Source organism: Hemiscyllium ocellatum, chromosome 4 (assembly GCF_020745735.1).
Source record: "Hemiscyllium ocellatum isolate sHemOce1 chromosome 4, sHemOce1.pat.X.cur, whole genome shotgun sequence".
In the NCBI taxonomy this organism is placed as follows: domain Eukaryota; kingdom Metazoa; phylum Chordata; class Chondrichthyes; order Orectolobiformes; family Hemiscylliidae; genus Hemiscyllium; species Hemiscyllium ocellatum.
This window is the reverse complement of record NC_083404.1, coordinates 108,661,722-108,680,371: the sequence shown is the minus strand read 5'-3', so window position 1 is coordinate 108,680,371 and position 18,650 is coordinate 108,661,722. Positions and strand designations below refer to the sequence as shown.

At 39.0% G+C, this 18,650-nt stretch overlaps 1 protein-coding gene across 4 annotated transcripts in view; it reads right to left on the bottom strand.

Moving 5' to 3' along the window:
* The window catches only part of scap (SREBF chaperone), a 152,945-nt gene that overhangs the window by 121,127 nt on the left and 13,168 nt on the right, over positions 1-18,650 (bottom strand). For 3 of the 4 annotated variants that reach the window (XM_060823755.1, XM_060823754.1, XM_060823752.1), the window contains one exon: positions 2-210. In XM_060823755.1, coding sequence (XP_060679738.1) covers positions 2-132 — 131 coding nt within the window. In that variant the 5' untranslated portion in view covers positions 133-210. Of the gene's footprint in view, position 1; positions 211-342; positions 437-18,650 lie in introns of those variants that run through there. The other variant, XM_060823756.1, reaches the window with a different exon arrangement.

Here is an 18,650-nt window from a genome sequence, read left to right as displayed (position 1 = left end):
CCAACACGTTAAAATGCACACTGCAGTAAAAATGATAATGGGAATGGGGTAAGATGCACATAAGAGCCCATGGTTATAGAATGCCTGTGATATCTTTTCACGTAGCCTTTCAGTGAGGGTCATAGTTGCCATTTTTGTCACATGACTGCCATTACATAATGAGTTTTAGTCACACAGTGTAGCAGGGTGGCCTTGGTAACATCAGGAGATCTGCAAGATAAAAGAAGTCAATATTTGCATTAGTCCTGAATGAAACATGCAATATTTTTAATGTCTGTATTAGTTTGAATTGACTCTCAAATTTGCATCACATATTATTACATGTACACTTATTACACATACCATCTTTAACTGGGTTGCACTTTTCCAATACATCAGTGAAGTTTTCACTATTGCACTGAGAGCAACATAATTTCAACCACATTTTTGGCAGTGATTTTGTTTTGCAACACTCGGGTTCTTTGATAAATACACATTACTGGATATGTGCCACCCTAATTTTCCAAAGATAAGAAAATGGTGAAAAAAAGGCAAATGTGATTTTAACAGCATAGAGCAAAATGAACACTTCAGTTATAAATCAAGCATTCAAGACAACTAAATAATAGGGAGAAAAAAAGACACATTTTGATAGAACGTTAGGATATTTCAGACTGCTTCATACTCAATAATGCACTTTAATTTCAAAGTTGCAGTTACAGTAATATGGGGAAAACACACCAGTCAAACAGTTCGGAGATTAATAACCAGTTATCCTTTTAATTATGTTGATTGAGGGTTAAATATTTGTCAGGATAACATGAGAATTGGAACGAAGAGGCTTGGGTTTAAGACTGCCTAGCTACAGTCATGTGTCGTAACAATCGATGATACAGCTAGCTTAGATAATATCTAACATGAGAATTTCCTTGCAGCTTTGATTAGTGCCATGTGGTGGTTTGCATTCATACAAAATGGCAGATAGTAACTCGACTCAGCCACAAGACAGTACTTCTAACAGCGTAACAATCCCTCTACTAAAATATTATCCAAGATGATGCACTTTTGGTTCTAGATCAGGCTTGAATCCACAAATATCTGGTTTAAAGACAAGCTTGACACAGTTAAACAAAAACACTCTAAAACACAGGAAAAAATAATTAATATATTGAGATCTATTTGAGACTTCTAATTAACAGGTAGGGAAAGAAGTTAGTTTTGAGTTTTGTGAAACAAGCGGTTCAGCTGAGCATGACTCAGATCAGGTAAAGACTTGCAGTTAATAATGGGGTGCTGGAAGTAAGGGTTCATTACGAAGAACAATATTGTTCATTTAACAATATTGGAAGTATTCCGTATGTAAGATCAGTTAACAAGGTGAAAAGTATTCAAAATATGAAGCCAGTTAAGGTTAAGAACATTCATTGTGTAGCAGCAGATGGCTTAATCTTTACTGTTGATGCTCGCTGATTGTAACCGTCACCCAATCAATATGTATGTTGCCTTATCTGCATTCTCCTCCTGCCAAAATGACTACATAATTCATTAAAAAACCGCTGTTCAAGAGAGAGAAGCCATCGAACTCATAGCCCTGTGCACATGGGTGATTGTTTTCTCTCTCTCCAGGGCCTGGAATAAAGATGAAGGAGGTAAAATTTACTGTGTCTCTGAGCGTTTTGCTTCAACTGGGGGGGGGGGGGGGGGGGGGGGGGGAGAAATGGGATGACAATACCGACTTTCTCACAGGCTCAATTTTCACCCACAATTCGCCAAGCCACTAGGGTCCCAGATTAAACAATGATTCAGAACAATAATGATAATTTTTTATATAAATTAATGACTATGAAGAAATTGATAAAATTTGGCTTTCCAGTTATTAAATGAAAAGAATGCACGACAGATCACAAACATCTGAAAGAGATCAGACAACATTTCAAAAAGATCTTTCATCAGAACAAAGACTGACACAACATTAGCTTCATGAAGAATTGCAGAATTTCAGCGAAGGAGGCAGCCATTTGGCCAATCAAGTCTGCAATGGTGTTTTCAAAGGACAATCCCCCACTCTTTCAATATTCTTGTAATTCATTTTTCAGTCAAGTTGTTGTCCAATTTCCTTTTAATAGACCATAACTGAAAATGTATTGCCCATCTTTCAGGCAGTGTGCAAATACCAATCATGTGTTGCTTAGGAGAGATTTTTGTTTGGCAGAAAAGCCATCTGGTGTCATGTACTAAATTAGAGTTTTGTCACTGTATATATTCCATATTATTAGACTTCAAGAAAATTCTAATGGCTCTCTCTTTGGGCATACCTTCAGGCATCTCTTTTTTGCTAACTGGTGGAGAATAACAGGGAGTAGAGTTAGGGCCTCAACCACTTACAATCAATATTAGTGACTTCAATGAAAGGAATTAAAGAACTGTAGCCAAATTTGCTGATGAAGGTAGGCAAGCAAATTGAGAGGAAGGTACAAAGAATGTGCAAAGGAATATAGATAGGTTAAGGGAATCAGTAAAGCAGCTGAAAGAATACAATGGGAAATGCAGGGGTGTCCAAACAGAAAAACAGCACGTTATTTAAATTGAAGAAACCTCCAGAATGCTGCAGTAGAGAGGAACTTGGGTGCCCTGATAAACAAATCCCAAAAATTAGAGTGCAGGTGCAACAGCAAGAAAAACTTTGTTGATAGTGGTTGTTTTTAAGCAAAGAGGGATCAAAAGTGATGTGCATTTTTACAAAAAGGTGGAAATGATTTAAGATTTTAAAAGGGAGAAGACAGTTCAGAGAACCATTAACAATATCAACTAATATAACAGCCAGGAATGAAAGTTCAGTCATCAGCAGTTCAGTGAAACACGAGTCGGAGGTGGATCTTGTGAACATGGTAAGAATAGACGAATGAGAGGAAACAGGAGAGAAAAATATATATATATTCAGAACCAGAGCAAGGGGCACCTGCAAGCATCCAAATCTCGCATTTTGGACCTACCTAATTTCAATTGTTCTACCAGTTGTGGCTATGTTCTTAAGTGCTGAGGCTCCAAGCTCTGCAGTCTGCTTCCTGAACCTTTCTCCATTCTAAGCTTCAAAAGAAGTCCAACGATGTTCAATCATCAAGATAGCATTCATTTATCAATTATTAGATAAATCTTCAATTAACTCTTCAATTATTAGATCACAACTTCAGCCCAACACTGAATATCAACAGTTTTTAAACAGTGCATCAGAGCAAGTAGCTTCACACACTTACTAAAAATACTATACTGTGATAAAGTATCACTTATTTTAGCATATGAGCATTTGAGTTCTCTTTTTACTAAGACTCATAAGTGGGAGAGTTCGGATAAAGCAAATAAGGATTATCTGAGCTGGTCTATTAGTAGACTATTGATTTCCTCTGTTGCATTCTCCTGTTATTGGACGAGCGCGCAGCGCAGTGATAAGGTATTTGCCGTCAAGCTGGGTCACCTCATTTTTGATTTTGAATCAATTATTAATTTGTAGATATAACTGCAAGTATTACATATGAAGTTACTACTGGGAGGGGTGACATACATCATGCTTCCTTGTGCCTGCAGGAACCTGCCTGTGTTATCATCAAATACAGAAATTACTTGATGGCAGATTTCTCCATTTGGAAAAAACTTTGTGTCCCTACCCACCCATGCACTGGAGTCCAAAATACAGGCTCTGAGATTGACTTTCAGAATATATGTGCATTTACATTTAGGACTCTCCATGGCACAGGGTCCAATGTTCAATTGGTCACAGAATACTGTGTACCATATATGGGAATTCCTGGACTACAATGGTACAAAAAGGCAGCTCACCACCATACTCTCAAGGGCAGAAGGGATGGATCATAAATGCTGGCCCAACCAGCAACGCCCACGTCTCATGAATGAATAAAAAAATTCCTCCATGAAAATTACATGATGGACCCAGTGAAGCTGAATTTGCAAAGCGTTTGGTGACAGGGATTTTGACATGCTATTTGATACTGCAGACTGACAAGCAGAGAAAATTGAATAGTTCTAATCACTTTGTATAACACCAGTAGGGGTGGCCATGCTTCATGGCCAAAGAAATGTTATGTGGGAACCACTGCCTGGTAGGCTTTGATCTTGGTTTTGGGATAAACTACATGCAATTTTCAAAGTTGTCTCTGGAGACTCATTGTAGATTTTAGTTTTGCATTGCAATTAGTGATATCAGAGGATATTTCAAAGGTATGAAGAACTTCTGAGCTCAGTGGTTAACTATGAAGCGTAAAATGGTGATCAATAGGTGAATGAAAACCAGGGATGGCTGTGTTTTGTCTTATGCAAAAGTTGTTTGGATATGGGGTGACCTGCCAGAAAAAGTAGTGACAGAATCCATAAAATGTCATAAAGTGGATCAGTAATTGCATTAAAAAATACAATATTCTGAAAGGCTTGACAGTATAGACTCAAAAGCGGTTTCCCCTCACTAGGAAATCTGAAACAATGGGGCACAACATTATGATAAAGAAACCAATCACTTCAAACAGAGATGAAGAAAACTTTTTTCACTCAAAGGGTTAACTTTTAGAATTCTTCAACCCAGGGGCTGTGGTTGCTCGATTGTTGAATACATTTAAAATTTAAACAGACAGACTTTTTCATAAAGTAGTATTCGAGGGATATGGGGATCATGGTGGAAAACAAAACCAAAACCCAAGTTCTGTCATGACTATACCAAATGGTGGAGCAAGCAGAAGCCATATACTGTTCTTTTTGCTCTTATGTTTTTATAATCAAAAATTTCAAAAAAAAAGGAATGAAATGATTGGCAGTGTCAGAAAGCCACAGGTCAAATGATTTCCCTCGATGCTGTAACATTATATTGTTATTATTCTAGTTAAGCTTCACTAGAATGGATTCAAGAATGAAGGCGTTAATTACTAGAAATGCTTGAATTCTTTTCTTCACTGGAATAGTGCAGGTTAAATGGGACTCTTGAAGAGGTTGGAAAAACTGAATTGTTTTCCGGAAGTCACATGCGAAAATACATAGCAAATGGGCACTAACTCAAATACAGAAGGACCTTGGTTATCCATATGTCAATTATCTGAATTTCGGCTTATCCGGACAAGATCTCAAGGTCCCATAAAAATGTTATCCGAACAAAATTCTCCCTGCTTGTCTCATTTGGATAATCGAGGTTGTTCTGTATATCATTGAAATAACAATGTGAGAAGACAGAAAAATTTTAATACTGATTTATTTTAAAGGCAAAATGCTTTAACATATGTTGGTACTGAAGCAAAGACCATAATGTAATTCAACTTACAAAGTAAACTTTATACAATATCTTTAGTATTGACAAAATCCAAAGAAACCTCAAGAGGTATAAGTGAAGAATGGACAGGGAGTCAAAAACGAAGGTTAATCCACAATATCAATAAGGCTTGACAGTTGTGTTATGGATGGCAAATAATAACCTCAAGATTAGTGTTAATGTCTTCGGAAATGTCTCAAGAACTTCACAAAAGAAAAATGAAAAGTGAAAATATTTCATGTTCGCATGTCACAACAGCGTACACAGGATAAGCTTTTCTCTGTACTGAAAAGCTTGTGCAATAATTTTGGAATTACCTTCTTGAAACACACCTATTAAGCCACCAAAATGTACGCCTTTCAACAACTGCAATTTTAATACGAATAGAGCAGATTAGATCATTGGTCTCAACAATACATCAAGCTTCCTTCAAGAAATATTTTCGCAATGATGGCCAAAACATTTCTCTACAAATACAACAGGGATTAAGTATGCTGAAAAAGCCAGTGATTCAGAAGAGAAACAAAGTTTTGCACAAACAAATGGAGGGAGAACAGGAATAGTTGAAATAAAACTGAGATTAAGTAACAAGTCACAATAAAAATATAGCATCATCATACAGAAGGAAGCTATTCAGTCTATCGTGCCTGTGTTATATGTTTGTGAGACCTTTCCAATTAGTCTCTCGCCCATTCTTCACAAGAAGATTCCAAGGCCCAAGATAATTTGCAGAGGGATGCTTCGGACAGGGGAACAATGAACGAAATGTTCAGCCACAGTATGCACACCAAGGGGCTGGAAATTTTAGAACCTTTCAGACAGTGTGCCTTACAAAGAATGCATATTCTAAATCAAAGAGAATTGAAAATGTCTTGAGGCACCCTGGAGTAAAACCTGAAGTTTATAACTGATGCACTTTGTAATTGTCAAATCGATAGACTTCGCATCAAGTAGAACATGTTGTGTGGGGACAAGTTGAGTGTTCTTGCAAATATTTTAACATTCAGGTTTAAATATTTCATAATGCAGTTCTACCAATTTTAAAAATCTATTTTTGAAATAAATCTATACCTTAGTTAATAAAATGAAAATATATCACATGCATTTTTAATGAGCATATTTACCTGTCCTGTCCCTGCAGAAGATCTGAGAACCTACCCTCCAAAGTCTCCCTGTTCCTCTCCACTGTGTTCAATCATTTACTGTGCAGTTTCTTGTTCTGTTTTGCCTCGCTAAATTTGTTACCTTAGACTTCTCCAGATGGAATCTTTTTGTCACATTTTTGCCCATGTAACCAGTCTAGCACTGTAGAGTCCAACCACCACTTTGCTTGCAGTCACGAAGCCAGGTTTGGATCAGTTTTACCACTTTCTCCTGATTCTCAAGGGCTTTTATTCTCTGATTATTTAAAAGACTCATATAGTAAACCAATCTTTAAGAAGTTAAGTTAATTTGAGAGTGCAATTCTTTTGAAATTAGCCCAGGCGTGACTGCCAAATATACTGTATTATAACATTGTAATCAGCTTCAACACTGAAAATACCTCAAAACAGGAGCAACTCTTACAATCACAATTTTTTCTTATCCTTCATCTTGGATTAAAAGCAAAGGAACTATAGACTGGTGAGCCTGACATCGGTGGTGGGCAAGTTGTTGGAGGGTTTACATGTATTTGGAAAGACAAGAACTGATTAGGGATACTCAACGTGGGTGTGCATATAGGAAATCATGTCTCACTAACTTGACTGAGTTTTTTTCAAGAAGTAACAAAGAGCATTCAAGAGGGTAGAGCAGTTGATGTGATCGATGTGGACTTCAGTAAGGCATTTGACAAGGTTCCTCATGGTAGACTTGCTAGCAAGGCTAGATCACATAGGAGAGGGAGAACTAGCTATCTGGATACAAAACTGGCTTGCAGGTGGAAGTGTATGGTTGCTTTTCAGACGAGAGGCCTATCACCAGCAGTGTGCCACAACGATCGGTGCTGGGTCCACTACTTTTCATCATTTATATAAATGATTGGGATGTGAACATAAGAGGTATAGTTCGTAAGTTTGCAGATGACACCAAAATTGGAGGTGCAGTGGACAGTGAAGGAGGCTACCTCAGAGTGCAATGGCTACTTGATCAGATGGGCCACCAGGCTGAGGAGCTGCAGATCGAGTTTAATTTAGATAAATGTGAGGTGCTGCATTTTGGAAAGGCAAATTGGGGAGGACTTATACACTTAATGGTAAGGTCCTGGGGAGTGTTGTTGAACAAAAGGAGCTTGGAGTTCAAGTTCGTAGTTACTTGAAAGTGGAGTCACACAGGTAGATTAGACAGTAAAGGCAGCATTTGGAATTCTTGCCTTTATTGGTCAGTGCACTGAATATTGGAATTGGGAGGTCATTTTGCAGCTGTACAGGACATTGGTTAGGCCACTATTGGAATACTGCATTCAGTTCTGGTCTCCCTGCTATTGGAAGGATGTTGTGAAACTTTAAAGGTTTCAGAAAAGATTTACAAGATGTTGCCAGGGTTGCAGGATCTGAGTTGTGGGCTGAAACTGAATATACAGAGGTTATTTTCCTTGGAGTATAAGTGGCTGAGGGGTGACCTTACTGAGGTTTATAAAATCATGAGGGCCATGAACAGGATAAATAGATAAGGTCTTTTCCCTGGGGTGGGTGTGTCCAAAACTAGGGGGCATAGGTTTAAGGTGAAAAGGGAACTAAAGGGCATTTTTTTTAATGCATTGGGTGGTGCGTGTATGGAATGAGCTGCCAGGGGAAGTGGTGGAGGCTGCTACAATTACCTACCTCAATGTCTTTTAAATGTTGTATGTGAATAGAAACAATTTAGAGGGATATGGGCCAAATGCTGCAAGTGGGATTAGATTTATCTAGGATATCTGGTCAGCATGGTCAAGTTGACTGAAGGGTCTGTTTCCATGCTGTATATCTCTGAGATAGTGAGGACTGCAGATGCTGGAGATCAGAGTCGAGAGTGTGGGGCTGGAAAAACAGTCAGCATCCGTGGAGCATATGTCTATGACAGTATGAATGATTCTTTGTTAACATTTAGGATATACATTCTTCTTAATGTTCAGAATAATTCATTATTTTTGAAGTGCTTTATAATTGTGACAAGAGGCTATAGAAGCAAAAGTTTTCTTTACTCAACAGAAGAGAGAGATTGTGGACTGAGGTGAATAGCATTGTTGTGTCTAAGGTGAGGCTAGATAAGCACATGCAGGAGGAAGCAACAGACAGTTATTTTGATTGAGTCAGATGAAGCAGGATGCAGAAACTCAAGCAGAGCATTAATTGGCATTGACTAGTTAATACTAAGGCTGTGTTATATGAACAATGTAATTGTTTAAATAAATGATCTATATGCAAAATATCAATTGATCAAGCATAAATACCAAAAACGGATTTACATTTCATATGTTAATTCAATAGTGTCCATTACTTTGGGAAAGGACAACACTTTACTGCATCAAACTTTCAGTGGAAGGGAGGGAGAGGGAGGGGCTGAGAAGGGAGTCAAGGGATGGGAAGGGAGGTTATTTGAAATTGGAGAACTCAATATTGAGCACTCTGGGCTGTGGGCTGCACAGGCATATGAGGTATTGCGTTCCTCTAATTGCAGTTTGATTTGTTGTGGCAATGGAGAAGGCAAAGGATGGTCATGTCGAAAAGCAAGTGGGAAGGGGAATTAAAATGGATGGTGACTAGGAGGTTCAGTTAGTCCCTGCGGGCCCAGCTGAGACACCTGGCAAACCATTCTCTAAGTGTATGTTTGGTCTCTCTGATGTAGAGAAACCCCCATTGGGAGCACCTGATGCAGAAAACTAGCTTGCAAGAGAGGTAGGTGAACCTGTATTTCATCTAGAAGGACTGTTTGGGGTTCTGGATGGAGGTGAGGGTGGTGGTGTATGGCAGATTTTGCATCTTTTCTGATTGCAGGTGAAGGTACCTCTGAGTTCAGGCTTGGTGAGGAGAAGTGCCTGAACCAAGGGGGAAGAGGATGGAGTCGAGATAGGATGAGATGGGTTCAGTGTGGCAGGAGCATGCGGAGACAATGGGTTAGCTGGGGTAGTTGGATCTTGGGGAGCAGGTAGAATCAGGCACTTTGGGGCTGGGAGTCTATGATTTTGGACACATTGGAGGGGAGATCTCTCACTTTTTTATGGCCTATAGTTACTGATTTACATGATCTATTTGGCTTTATTTCAATGACAATTGTCATTTCAAATAATGCTTAAAATACTTGCATCTGACAGCATTTGCGAAAGAAGAAACAGATAGTGTGCATAATTTTACACAACCACATTGGCAGTGATCTGTATAATGGGTCAGGAAGATTCAGAGTGGATAGCCTGAAAATTGGTTTTCCAACTTGCCCCAATTAAGCCCAGGTAGGAAGGCTCCAAACTGGTTGCCAACTGAGGTCCACTTAAGGATCTCACAACGCCAGCAGTGGCAGAATGTATCAGCAAAATCCAAGCAGTCAAGTCTGTAGTGAGGGTTGAACTCCCTCCCGTTCAGGCAGAATGTGCATGTTTTTACATAAACTGCATCTACTCGTGCACGCCCACCCCTAAATTGACAGGCTTGTAAATGTCCCTGCACCATTTGCTGAGCCTACACCATTTATCTATGCTCCAGGTCACCATTTATGACTCTTTCTTCTGGGACCTACAACAATACCAACAGTAGCCACTGTCGCAGCAGTCTTGGACAACAGTGAGCGGTACTGGCACCCTGAAGGACACAGAAACCCTAATGGAATGCTTTGCAGCTGCTAGTAATAATCACCACAGGTTGCCACCATCTCTTGACACTGGATAGAGCTGGGTGACCAATAAATTCAGTCCAACATTTCAGATCTGTGACCTTTTCATCAAAAATTAAATGTTAGAAATGTATCAGGTTTTGAGCAATTGAAAGGGATAATGCTGGAAAAAGAACGAACCTGAAGATCTTTGAAAAAGTGGAGGGCAGGACATGAGATGACCATAGGTTTCATAATATTGGCATTGAGAAAATAAAGATGAAAAATGTATCTAGACATCTTAAAAATCATGACCAATTTGGAGAAAAGATAATGAGAAATTCCTCCCAAAGGCAGAATTGAGAACCACAGGACACCCACCAATTAAAGGAGATTAGCAAAAGAACCAAGAGCAGCATAAGGAAATACATTTTTTAATGCAACAATTAATTAAAATTTGGAATATATTGCCCGAGAATGAGGCGGACAGAGATACATTTGGGGTGTTCAAAAGGGAATTAGATAATTATCTGAATAGATAAGATTTGCAGACCACAGGGAGAAGGGAGGCGATGGGGTGAATTTAGTTGCTCAGAGGCTGCAATAACACACTGGGCAGAATGGCTACATTCAGAATTCTAACACTTCTATACTTCTAGAGGTGGTATGAATATGGCACTGAATAAAAAGGGAAATCAAAAGAAAGTGTAATGAAACAAAAATGGAACAAAATAAACAAATTGGGGACATCTTCATCATTGTTTCCACATTGTAATGTCACTGAATTAGGAATCTAAACTCCAAGTTAATATTCTGAAGACATGAGGGTTTGAAGTTTGAATTCAATAAAAATCTAGAATTTTAAAAATGGCCATGATATAACAATTAGGAGAAAGTGAGGACTGCAGATGCTGGAGATCAGAGTTGAGAGGGTGGTGCTGGAAAAGCACAGTCAGTCAGGCAGCACGAGAAGCAAGAGAATCAACATTGTGGGCAATAAGCCATTCATCAAATAACAATAGCCATTTTTTGTAAAAACCCATCTGATTTCCTATTGTCCTTCGAAGAAGGAAATCCTTACAAGGCAAGCTACATGGAATTCCACCCCCAAACTTGACTCAAAACTGCCCTCAAAATGGCCTAGCAAGCCATTCAAATCCAGAGCAATGAAGGACAGACAATAAATACTGGCATAGCCAGTTATCCAAATCCTACGAATTAAAAAAAAACTGATGAACTTGGACGTTACAAACTGCCAAAGTGACATCTGAGATGCTGTGCCCTGAGAATGCATTGAGCTTCATTAGGACAAAGCCCAGCAAAGAATTAAAATGATTTGCTCATGGAAACTGGGAACATGTCATTTGGGTTGAACAGTAGTTCGCTTCAAAGCAGTCAGTCTGATTCCAACCTCCCATATATTGGAGACCACACTGTTAATAAGGAATATAGTTGGGTGTAGTACGAACAGGTCACTGATTCACCAGGAAAAAATGGTGCTTAGGCCTTGGATGGCGAAAAACAGTCCAAGAAAAAGGTGAGATATTGCATCTCTACACTTGATTGAAAAATATTGTAGGAAAAGGCAAGTGTTGGAGGTGACTCAGGAGTAGTCTAGGACGTTGGAAATGCAATGGTCCCTCTAGAAGGCTTAAAGAGGAGGAAAGGGGAATATGTATTTGATGGTGATATCATGTTGGACTGGTAGAAGGAGAAGATAGGGAGATAGAAAAGATGGATGAGATCAGAAGTGTGTGAAGTGAAATCACATGGAAGAGATTAAATTCTTGGAGTAAACAGGAAACAGCAGTATGGAATGATACATCATCTGAAAAGATATAATGGAGACAGAGAAACTTAAGAGGATGGAACAGATTCTATAAAGGAAGCAGGGTATGACAAAAGTGGACTGTTAGTTAAAATGGATTCCCTGGAAATAGAAGGTAAGAGGCGCAAATAACGCTCAGGAAAAAAAAAGGTAGAAATTGGAAGCAAAATTAATTGAACTATCCAGTTAGATTGAGAGCATAGGCACCAGACACATTGATATTCCAGGAAAACAGATGGCAGATGGGACTGGAGTATGCCTGGAATGAAGAAAGCTCTACGAAAACATTGATTTCCTTAGGAGCCACACACATACTTACACATCTTTTGCTGGAGTAAAGGAATAACTTTGAAGAAAATGTGAAATCAAGTTAAGCCTGACAGAAAAGGGTGGAACAGTGTGGTGCTGGGAAAGCACAGCTGGTCAGGCAGCATCCAAGGAACAGGAGTATTGACGTTTCGAGAATAATGAGCAACCCCTCATTCCAGATGAAGAGCTTATGCCCGAAATGTTGATTCTCCTGCTCCTCAGATGCTGCCTGATAGGCTGTGCTTTTCCAGCACCACAGTCTTAAGACTCTTATCTTCAGCATTTGCAATGCTCACGTTCTCCCAGACAAAAGTGTGGAAGATGAAAACTGGCTGGGCCTTTGTTCAACAAAGAAGTGGACAGCTCAGTGGAGGAACTGAGGCAAAGAAACTGGAAAAAGTGATGAAATGCATCAGAAGACTTATTGATGCAGATGATAGAGACTGGACAAAAGGAGATGGATACAAATCGAGTCAATATAAGAAGAAATCAGTTCAGTGGGACAGCAGCAGGCAGTGAAAGAGAAACATCTTGTTTGACATTGCTTTTCCCCATTCATGTATTGCTGGTTAGACCAGAATTTCTTGCCAATCCTTAATTATCCTGGATCTGAGTGACTTCCTAAGGTCACTTCAGATGGCAGTCAAGAGTTGTGGGTCTCAAGTCTCACGTAGGCCAAACCAGGTAAGGAAGACAGATTTTCTTCCCTGAAAGGACATTAGATTACTTACTTACAGTGTGGAAACAGGCCCTTCAGCCCAACAAGTCCACACCGACCCTCCGAAGAGCAACCCACCCAGACCCATTCCCCTACATTTACCCCTTCACCTAACACATCGGGCAATTAAGCATGGCCAATTCACCTAACCTGCACATTTTTGGATTGTGGGAGGAAACCAGAGCACCCGGAGGAAACCCACGCAACACAGGAAGAATGTGCAAATCCCACACAGAGAGTCGCCTGAGGCGGGAATTGAACCCGGGTATCTGGCGCTGTGAGGCAGCAGTGCTAACCACTGTCACCGTGCCGCAGTGAGCAGATGACTTTTTATGAACAATCAACAGGGGTCACATGGTCCCCATTAGGCTAGCTTTTAATTCAAATTTCACCATCTGCCATGAACCTATGTACTTAGCCTGGGATATTATATTAGTAGTCCAGTGACATTACAAAATGAAGGTTGTTGTATAATAGCAGTTTGTAATGTGGTTACTCAGTTCCATCCACTGATTAAAAAGATTATGGCAACCCTTGGCCACAATTGGATCCTCGATCCTGCATGAACAGTTCCTGAGACTTGCTGACCAACTGGCATCAAGCAGCTCTTCAGTACCAGCAAAACAACTCACTAGCATTGTTGCAGGTCATAAGAGAAAACGATCATCAGTATGTGCCAAAAACATTGATAAGTGGTACAGTGATAATAATTAATGAAATGTTGCCAAATGCCACCAACATTCGCAAAGATCCATCCACCCTAGCAATGTTTTCTAAACCTCTACCATCAGGGATTTAATTCAATTCAATTCAAATCAGTGTCTCCAAAACATTAACCTATTTTGGATTACCAGTCAAGTGACATTACCATTGCCTCCCTTTAAAATATTGAATTAGTGTAGCTCATAGAATCCCAAAGTGTGCAAGCAGGTCTTTCAGTCGTCGAATTAACCTCCTGAAGAGCTTCCCACCTAGACCCATCCCATCCCTGTAACACTATTTTCCACAGCGAATCTAACTACCTGGCACATTCCTGAACACTGTGGGCAATTTAGCATGGCCTATCCACCTAATCTGCACATCTTTGGACTGTGGAGGGAAAGCTGAGCACCTGGTGAAAACCCACGCAGACATGGGGAGAATATGCAAACTCTCACAGACAGTCGCTTGAGAGTGCAATCCTTAACACTTTCATGAACTGATTAACAGGGAATGGGAAGCCTGCAAACCACAATTTGTAAGCTCATGGCCTCATGTCTCATCTTCAATCTTCACCATGAAGCCAGGAGTTCAACTTTTGTTTAATAACAATTGCAGGACAGAAAGCCAGGAGTTCCATCAAGCCTATCACAGGAATTATTGCCTCAGGCAACTCTCAATGATCAATATGATAAAAAGAGTCATCAACAATAACATGAAGCAGCATGTAATTATTAATAAGCTGTTTACCCTGGGTTTTGCCAGAATTAATTATGGATTCAGGCCCACGCATGAACAAATTAGATGAATTCAATAGATGAGGTGAGAGTGACTGCCCTTGACATAAAGTTTAGCATTTCAGAGTATGGCATCAACTGATGTCAATGCGAATTGGGTGTACTCTCCACTGGCTGGAGTCATACCTAGCACAAAGGACAGTCATCTTAATCCCAGGACATGGCTGCAGCAGTTCTTTAGGATACTGTGTTAAGTTAAACAATCTTCACTTACTTCATCAATGAAATTCCCACTGGAAATCAGCTATGATGATGAGTTTAGTGTTGAGTACCATTTGCAAATCCTCTGGTGGGACAGGTCACACAGAGTTGATCGTAGAAATGTCTGGGATATTAGTTGCAAGGTGCATTTTGGTAAATGAGACTAAGTGAGGCTGTTTCTTGATAAGTCTATTGGACAGCCCTCCTGACATTAATGAACATTACTTTGCAAAGCCAACTGGATAGGGCAACAGTTGCCTTTGTTATTTCTAAAACCTCAGTCATTGTTGGGTGTTCCATCGAGTTTTGTACTTATTTAATTTTCTAAAACAATACATACGACAGAGCAACTTGCTTACCAATTTCAGAGAGTAATGAAGAATCACCCATGTTGCCCTGTGAACGGAGTCACTGATAGACCAAAATGTAAACCAGGTGAGCTTTTACAATATGGTTTAATGATCTTAATTCCAAATGTATTAATTCATTAAACTGAAACATCAGATGGTGTGGTGCAACTTGAACTTGTCTTTCCTATTATTAATTCAGACCTCGATTAACAATGCAATACTTCACTGTTACTCTTCCATTCACTACACTCAGATGAGCTTAATAGTCAGTTTTATACAAATATCCTTGTTGAGACGAAGTAGTTCAGCTCAAATTAAGTACAGAATTTCTAGTCTTGATGACTCAATTCTACGCCAATCAATCCAGATATTAATTGAGACATCAGAGAAAACCACAAACTACTTAAAAATGTCTTAATATAAAAGTTGCTCAATCAGATTATTTACTACGTTGATTTTGCGAGCATTGCCAAAGCATTAGTTACTCATGCAATCATTATACAAGCAGCTAACAACACCATTTGGCAGAAAAAGCTTCACTGGACTGAACAATTAATGATGTGTTTCAGAAATGGACAAATCAGACCTAAGTTAAAACACATTTTATAACAATTGCTATTCCCCCCCCCCCCAAAACAGCCAATACAGGTCGTAAGCTATTATGTAGACTTCATGGCTTTTACTAAATCAATCTGCAATTCAGCCCTTCTTCTGCACAAGACCTTACTGCAACTCCTTGTGATGTGCTAACTGTTCATCCTAATGGCAATGTTTTTTTTAAACTCTAAACAGCTTTCACATTAATCTGAGCTATTACTTTTCCAAAAGATGATGAAAAACATATACCTTGAAGGCTCTGCACATTCCACACCCACCCAAATCATTCATACCCCTAAACAATAATTATGCCGTAAATCAGTACTTTTCAGAAGGTTCTCTAATGTATCTCCTACATTGTAGGATCCAAGTAAATTTCAGCTGAGAATAAGACGCAGATTCAAGGAAAATTTTATTTTTCTCTTCAATAACTTTGACAATACTTTTCAGGTTTTGACAGGCCACAATATCAAACACCAAATAAACGACAAGCTAAAGGCAAAGGCATTCACTTAATATCTCTACAGTTAGAGATTTTACCAGGACACTCCATAGCTGCCTCTAGAAACAGTAAATCTGGGCATCACAAAGCTATAATAAATTTGTTCACTAAATTATTTCAAGTTAACAGTACCCAAAGTCAACATCATAAAAATGAAATATACCTTAGTGACACAGTTCTATTAATGTTACAGGTTCAGAAACCATCTTTTAATGACTCAATTTTTAGTTAATATGTCAAATATTTATGGCCAATGTTGTATGAACTAATGCTCCTTGGATGCTGCCTGAACTTCTGTGCTTTTCCAGCACCACTCTATTCCAGAATAACGCATGCTGCAGAACAGACTGTCCAACAATTCAGCAAAATTGACTGAATAAGTCATTTCTGCAAATATGGGAGTCAAAATAATTGGCAGGGATCCTTAATGGTATACCCATTTTCATTTCATCTTCCAAACACTGAAGCACCCACGTAAATATTGAGGTGATGCTGCTAAGGGAAGAATTTAACAGAAATAGGTAACAATTAACCGAGAACAGATTATTCTAAAACTATAAGCATCCAGCCTTGCGAAAGAAGATGGAAAAGGGAGAATTTACTTTTTATTAAAAAGGAGTCAAAAAAGGGTGAAAAGTGGATACAACTGACTGCAAGTTATACTTAAGCAGATCTTGATATATATTGGAACCTTACCTTTTATTTTTGCAACCTTCCAGACTGTCTCTTCTATTAAGCTGCTGAATTCATCAGTTTTATGCAAAACAAGCAAGCTGGAATTGCACAGGTAACTTGCTGAAAAACATTAGGACTCACCCTGAAACTTAAAGATGTGAAAGTGCCAGTGCTGGACTGGGGTGGACAAAGTTAAAACTCACAACAGTTTGTTCCAACAGGTTTATTTGGAAATAGTTTTCAGACCGCTGCTTCCTGATGAAGGAGCAGTGCTAAGAAAGCTAGTACTTCCAAATAAACCTATTGGACTATAACCTAGTGTTGTGATTTTTAACTTTGAAACTTAGAGATCAATCAGTTGAATGTCAAGTCAAATCTGCCACTTTTGCATTGTAGATTTGGCCATGAAGGAAATTCTAGGTCGTTGCCTTCAAGCAGCTGTTATTGTGCTCTATGTATGAACAAATTCCTTCTGCATAGAAAGGTCAGGAGCAACAATGTTGCTGTTCCCTATTTAAAAAGAAGCTTCACAAAATATCTATAAATTTGAATTTTTTGAGTTCATAGATAGAAAGTTAGAAAACGTTTCGAAGCACAACAATTCCTGCAAAATATCGATATGCTCAATTTTAATGCCAAGGGAAGATACTATCTTCAGGTTTCTTGCCAAAATACCACTATTACATGATCCCTTGGGATGATATGCGTGCTGAAAAGAAACAAGTGACTGAAATCCTAGGAGACTAATGAGGTAAAACTTTAAGTAAACAAAGTGCTTAAATTTTCTGTGTTATTCTTTTTTCTTTTAGTAGTATTATAGCAGTAACTTCTGAATAGGCAGCACTGTGGCACAGTGGTTAGCACTGCTGCCTCACAGCGCAAGAGACCTGGGTTTAATTCCTGCCTCAGGCGACCCTGTGTGTGGAGTTTGCCCTTTCTCGCCGTGTCTGTGTGGGTTTCCTCCGGGTGCTCCGGTTTCCTCCCACAGTCCAAAGATGTGCAGGTTAGGTAACTTGGCCATGCTAAATTGCTCGTAGTGTTAGGTGAAGGGGAATGGGTCTGGGTAAGTTGCGCTTTGGTGGGTCAGTGTAGACTTGTTGGGCTGAAGGGCCTGTTTCCACACTGTAATCTAATCTAAGAGTTGTAATATTTGCCATCCGTTTAATTCCACATAGGTCTTCATACATTTTTAAAATAAAGAGCCAGCTACCCTCACCTAATTACGCATTCATACATTAATCTCAGTTTAATGACTTAGCTGCAAATGTATGAAATATCAGAAGTAGGTAGCTTCAGAGTTATGTTTGAAAATTATAATTAAATAAAATGTAAAAAGTTCAACCATCTACTCACACCAGAAAGACCATATGCAGGAGCACACTGACTTCGGGAAATTATTATTTTGGTATTATTTCATATGGTAAATGTATAAAATTGTTTTTCTTTGTGATCCGATGGAAAACAATTTTCCTGTACCATAGTAGTTGGCACATGATACTGTTATTCTGCAAGTCAAACAGCAAAGGTATAATATTACATTCTTTTAGTACATAGTGTGATATTAAAGAGTTGATTTGTTCTGCTGATCTGAAAGAAATTGAATGCCCGGGGTAGGGTGTGTGCCTTTTCCTTATAGGTGGAATGTGGGAGGTTTACATGGCCATTTCCTTGCCATTCAGGGACGATTTACATTTTCATCCAGAAATCATTAAGAACATTAATTACAGTTGGAATTTGACTATTACTCTATAGTTACAAAAAACGATTTTCAACAGATTTGACCATTAAGGAATGATTTGCATTATTGTCTTTGGAGGTGACAAGGCCACTTCATTGTACCTTGAGTACAATGCGACAGAGAGTGTGAATGGAGTGTTCTTGTCTTGTGAGCATTACTAACTGTGATGTAAAGATTTTGTATAAAGGAAG